At 43.5% G+C, this 5,360-nt stretch overlaps 1 protein-coding gene across 2 annotated transcripts; it reads right to left on the bottom strand.

Moving 5' to 3' along the window:
* Positions 1-511: 511 nt before the first annotated feature.
* On the bottom strand, positions 512-4,221 carry dmrt2b (doublesex and mab-3 related transcription factor 2b). 2 transcript variants are annotated; one of them, XM_083671024.1, is made up of 3 exons: positions 3,443-4,221; positions 2,460-2,550; positions 512-1,916 (listed from the first exon to the last, which is right to left on the bottom strand). In XM_083671024.1, exons 1-3 carry the CDS (start codon positions 3,800-3,802, stop codon positions 1,108-1,110), a joined length of 1,260 nt encoding a protein of 419 aa, XP_083527150.1. In that variant the 5' UTR covers positions 3,803-4,221; the 3' UTR covers positions 512-1,107. The 2 variants fall into 2 exon arrangements, with proteins under 2 accessions (XP_083527150.1, XP_083527149.1); XM_083671023.1 differs by lacking the exon at positions 2,460-2,550 and adding an exon at positions 2,599-2,695.
* Positions 4,222-5,360: the final 1,139 nt, after the last annotated feature.

The raw sequence follows: 5,360 nt of genomic DNA on the forward strand, positions 1-5,360 counted from the left end.
GATATCATATCCGATGCAACGAATAGAAATGCCAATAAATGCATATTTTTAGCAGAATTTGTACCCCTATTCTGAGTGTAACATGTACTCTACCAAATCACGTCCATGTTTTGCAGTTGGTAACTACTGTAGGAGGCACTGCAGCCATAGAAGGATGTTGTTAGACCCTACCAAAGGATTGTTGAGGTGTTTCTCTACTCTCAGTAACTCTCTCTCTCTGTCTCTCTCTCTCTCTCTCTCTCTCTCTCTCTCTCTCTCTCTCTCTCTCTCTCTGTCTCTCTCTCCCTCTGGCTCTCTCTATACAGGCCACCTGCTTCTCTGTGTGCTTCCTCCATTGTTAGTTTTCTTTAGAATTAAAGGGATTTCTGAACACCACAGAGTTTGTTTTGACAGTGTTAGCTTTAAGAGGGGAAACATTGGCTAGCAGTTTTGACACTGTGATTTGAAATGTAAAAGCTCTGGGCATAAGTTCAATCACCAAGTTCTTTATTTGAGTTTTTTTTTTTTTTTTAAATCAAAGGTACTTTGTGAAGACGTGCAAAAAAGTGGATATAAATTTCCCCTGAATTGTTTGATGTAGAAACTCTCTCTTGGCGATACTTTTGTCTGTTTAACCTTGTACATGGAAGCAGGAAGTCTGACAATATGTTTGCTTGTATTTGTGAACATAAAACCAATTCCATTGTAAACTGAGGAAGGAAACGAAAGCAGAAATGTCAACATTTTGGGTTAGCAAAGTATGTATTTACAACAGATGTTCAAAGAAATAACGTGGACATACAAAACTGGATATAACACAGCAAATTATACAATTAATATAATACAAATTATCTTTGGAAAATGTACAAAACACATAACTTGTTACCTGTGCTCTAAAGATATACCATCATACAATTGTATGAAATGTTGAGCAAATGCATACAATAACATGTTGCTTTGGCTATACTTAAATATATCACTGACTGTGATTTCACAGTAACCAGCATCGTCACAAAAGTCACAATAAAAGAAGGTTTGATACACAGTGGAAATCATATTTCTAAACCTTAATTGTACTTTCTTGGACAGATAAACAAATCCATGTCAAACTACACTTCCCAGTGTTCCTCAGGCCCTGAGCAGTGATTCCACAGAGAAGGGTAACAGTCGAACTGAGGAGGTTTTCACTGAGTGTGTCTGAGAGCCGTCATTGCCGACTCCCGCTGACCAATCCCTGGGCTTGGCTGTGAGAAGGGGAGGGTCTGAGGACCTACTGTGTCCATAGGGCTCCACCCCTCTGTGAAACATAGGATCTGTCTCAGGGGGAGAATGTGTGAGGGATGCTTTTGGCGTGTTGGGCACTGAGGCCGGCTGGAACCTTTTCTGCATGGCCTTCCTATCCCTTTCCAAATCAGCTGAGCCCTCAGAATAGCCCTCCTGCGTCTGGCGTTGGAGAGAAGGAACAGGGAGCGAGGCCTCTGGGCAGGTGTCCCGCTTCTCACAGCACCCCCAGCTCTCCAGTGCTCTCTCCCTGGCTCGGTCCAAATGGTCCTGGACCCCTGACTTACACTGAGACATGTACGGTCCATAACCACCCTCCGAGGTTCTGGCTTTGAGTAGCTGCTCTGAGTAGCAGTGGAAGTCACACTCATACAGCACTGGGCCCGGTTTGTATTTATACACAGGCACATAGGCAGCCACCCTTGGGTCCTTGAGCGGGCAGCGGTGGGGGGTGGGCATCCCTGCCAGGGCTGGGTGAAGCAGGGTGAGACCTGATAGGTCCGTCAGCTCTCTCTGCCTCAGCTCCCTCTCCAGCATCACACTCTCTAGCTCTTTGTCAGCGAAAGCCCTCCTCTTCCTCATCCTGTCACTGACCGAGGGGTAGTGGGCCGTCTGCTTGGACCAGGGGCCATCCTCCATGGCAGGGGGTTTATACCCTGCAGGGGGAACCACGACACACACACACACACACACACACACACACACACACACACACACACACACACACACAGGTGTCATTTAGGTGGCTTTACATTTAACAGGTTGGTTACTTGATTATTCAATTCATTTTAATTTAATATGACTTGGGGGCAATTCAATCCCCCTGGGAGCAATTCAGACAGCTTGCCTTTGTCAGAGAACAATTGTTCAATTATATAAATAAATCTCTACATTTAATATGCAACTTACTATACATGCCACACGACATTGAGACATTCAGACTATTTAATCATACAAAAAAATCTACTATAATGACCTGGTTTGTGAAGTACACATTAATGTGTTCTGTTGACTTTGATTAATTAAGTAGAATTCATAAAACCAAGCAGGCCCTGTAAACAGCATGGTGATGACACAGTCTGTGTGTGTCAGTACTCATGTGCTAACTCAGAGGGAAACACAAACTCAAAATCTTGTCTCATAACCGCTGGTAAACGCAAATTGTAATTCCATACCCTCATTTGCATAATTTCAATTACCATAAATAAAATACAAACAGATCTGGTCCCCATAGACGGTGCAGGCAGTGTAATTGCTGAACTTATCCCGCTCGGTGCAGCCCGCTGTCTCCTGTGAGAATGGAGACGGGTTAATGAGAGTAGTGTTATTAAACCCTACCCTCCAGGATGCTCTTCGCTAGGATACTAGGTGCTCTGGAGTAGCGTTGATACGCCGACCTGCGAAACGGAGCCGCGCTCCTGGCCCCTTTCTTACCCTGCGAGGAAAACGGGGAGAAATTACACACAGTTTAATAAATCTACTTTAAAATACGTAGGGTTTTATCTTTGGTGCAACCATAAGGGAATGACTTGTCTATAGGCCTAATTACCCCGCACAGGACTGTATATGACTAAAATACACTTTAATTTCCAAGAATATGCAAGAACGTGTGAGGGCAGCGATAATACACGTCTGTACCAGACTGTTACATGGTAACGAGATTTTATTATTTTAGTCAGTCAGTGGTTATTCCACTGACTCACTGGTAGTTCTACATGTGTTATTGATGGTGCCGTAGAACTCGTGTTTTATTCTTTTCTTACCCTGGATATGACAGTATCTGTTGCTCTTTTCGAATGTCAATTCAAAGTTTGTTGAATTGGCATTCAAATACCATCAGATACTGTCAATCCAGCCTAAGGAAAAAAACATTTGCCTGTGCAAACTTTCTTGGAGATATAAAAGCATATTTGTCAAATAGGCCTATGTCTTTTTGATAAAAGGGACAAACCTATATGCTGAAGTACAGTACAACATTTCTAAAAATATAAAACTATTTTAGACAATTACCTGTCAGAAAAGGTCACTGTATTCATGCTCTTAACAGTCCATTCGTTTATGTAGAATCATAAATAGAAAACCTGCATAATTCACCAAAACATGTACATAAAACATTGACATCACTGAAGTATTTATTCTAAATCACACAATGCAGCAATAGTCGCATGGCCCTGCCGCTCACCTCTGTCGCTTGTTGCCTCCGCAGGGCGACTTGCGCAGCCATCACCCGCTGCCTCTCCACCACGAGGAGACAGTTCGCGCACTGACAGTCACGCCAGCGACAGAAGCGCTTGTGGCCTTTGAGACACGACACGACTCCGTGGTTTCTGCAGCGGGCACATTTGGGGCTGCGGGTCATCTTGCGCTGCGCCGATTGCTGCTCCGAGGCCACTTTCGCTCCATGCTCCCCGCTGCCGTGACGTGCCGCGGGCAGCAGGCACCCGTCAAGACTCTCCACGTCAATCTCTTCATCGAATTCGCATTTCAGTGCATTACGTTTGGTCGTTTCTAGCTGTAGGCCTCTTTCCAATTGAGCGGACATCTATGAGATATGCCTTCCACGCTGTTGCAGTGCGGTGTTTCCCACTTTAAAAGTTCAAGTAACACCTATAGTCATCTGTAGCGCACGGTTCCACTGCCTGTGACTTCAAACACAACAACAGAAAAGTTCCCCTGAGCAGTGAGAAAACTCTCTTTGGAAACTTTTGAAATGTTAAGCCCTCAGCTGCTCTCTGACGTCCAACCAAGTTCTTTCCGAGAATGGCGACGGGGCGCACTTGTTGCGCTCCGGGCGAGAGACCGACAGTGATTTGGGGTATGTCCTCTCACAGCGCGGCGCGTCCAGCCTCTACCTGCCCTACCCAACCACCCTAAAGTTAGTTCTCATCTTTCAGACGTATTTATTGAACTTCCTATCGATGGAAATCTCCAGACATCTTCGACGTCACTTCGTTTGACATTTGATCCATGTTAACCCGTCCTTCATACATTTTCACAGAGAACCCGCCCGCGCACACACGGGTTTCTTCCGACTGATTGTTTCTTCCGATTGACTAGGATGTGTTCCGTATTTTCCAAATTGGTTGTAATTCATCTTTACTATGAAATTGAATAGTTATTTAAAAATGGTGAATTAGACCTACAGTAGCCAAATGTATGTCATTGCATTATCTGTAGGCCTATGTCCACACTTATTATTATTTTTAACACAGTTATGAAATGAAATGCCTTGCGGTGAATATACACATAACCTAGTAAAAAGGTGGGCAGACTCTACACATTTTTATTATACTCCGCATACACATTAGTGCAATGTCTATTCAATGTAATTAATTACTTTTGACATATGTGCGGTTAAACGGGTTTCAGACCAAGGTGAGTTTATACACATTGGAGGGACGCGAGGCACGATGTGGGTTAATTACGCACGCGCCTCGGGGAGTGGGGCTCGGGCTCGGAGAACATGGCATCAAAGAGCAGCTGAGGGGAAACTGAAACGAAACGAATTACATTTTCTTATTACCTGCAAGTCATCTTCATCCCCTCACACTTATTCAAATGCTTTTAAATTATTCAGGTTTTGCTGTAGTGGAGGAGAATGTTTCTAATCTAATCTCGTACAAATGAATCAGTATAGGCCTAGACCTACTTCAACGAGGCCAATGTTTCCACTTAATAGGACATATTACAAATGTGCATATAGGCCCACAAAAGTCTATACAATATATTGTCTTATATTACCTATATAATCAGCTATCCAGATTCACGGTTGTACTTTGCAGGTATGGTTTGTCTGAACATTGCTGTAATGTCATTATCATAGGTAACACTATGTCATTATATGTGTATTACAGTTGGTGAGCTCAAATAATTCATTTTTATGTAATCAGTAGAAAGAGAGCCTCTTATGCCTATAGGAAAAACTCACCTGTATTGGAGACCATGGTGATAAAAGTTCTTAGTCTGTATTTGATTGTGTTTGTCATCATGGTGCTCTCTAATAGACTGCAGAAGAGTTGGGTCATGAGTTTTTACAACCATATTTGACCTGTGCACAGGAAAAACTCCTGGCTCCACAGGTGCGAGAGTTAGCAGCACTG

This window comes from Argentina silus (genome assembly GCF_951799395.1).
Source record: "Argentina silus genome assembly, chromosome: 6".
Classification (NCBI taxonomy): Eukaryota; Metazoa; Chordata; class Actinopteri; order Argentiniformes; family Argentinidae; genus Argentina; species Argentina silus.

Bases quoted from the DNA above. Each gene is read 5' to 3' on its own strand.
- dmrt2b (XM_083671023.1), bottom strand. From the start codon at position 3,802: ATGTCCGCTCAATTGGAAAGAGGCCTACAGCTAGAAACGACCAAACGT. The intron at 2,696-3,442 runs GTGAGCGGCAGG...TTTTCCTCGCAG, and splicing joins GGAGGCAACAAGCGACAGAG to GGTAAGAAAGGGGCCAGGAG. The intron at 1,917-2,598 runs GTAGGGTTTAAT...TTCCCCCTGCAG, and splicing joins AGCGAAGAGCATCCTGGAGG to GGTATAAACCCCCTGCCATG.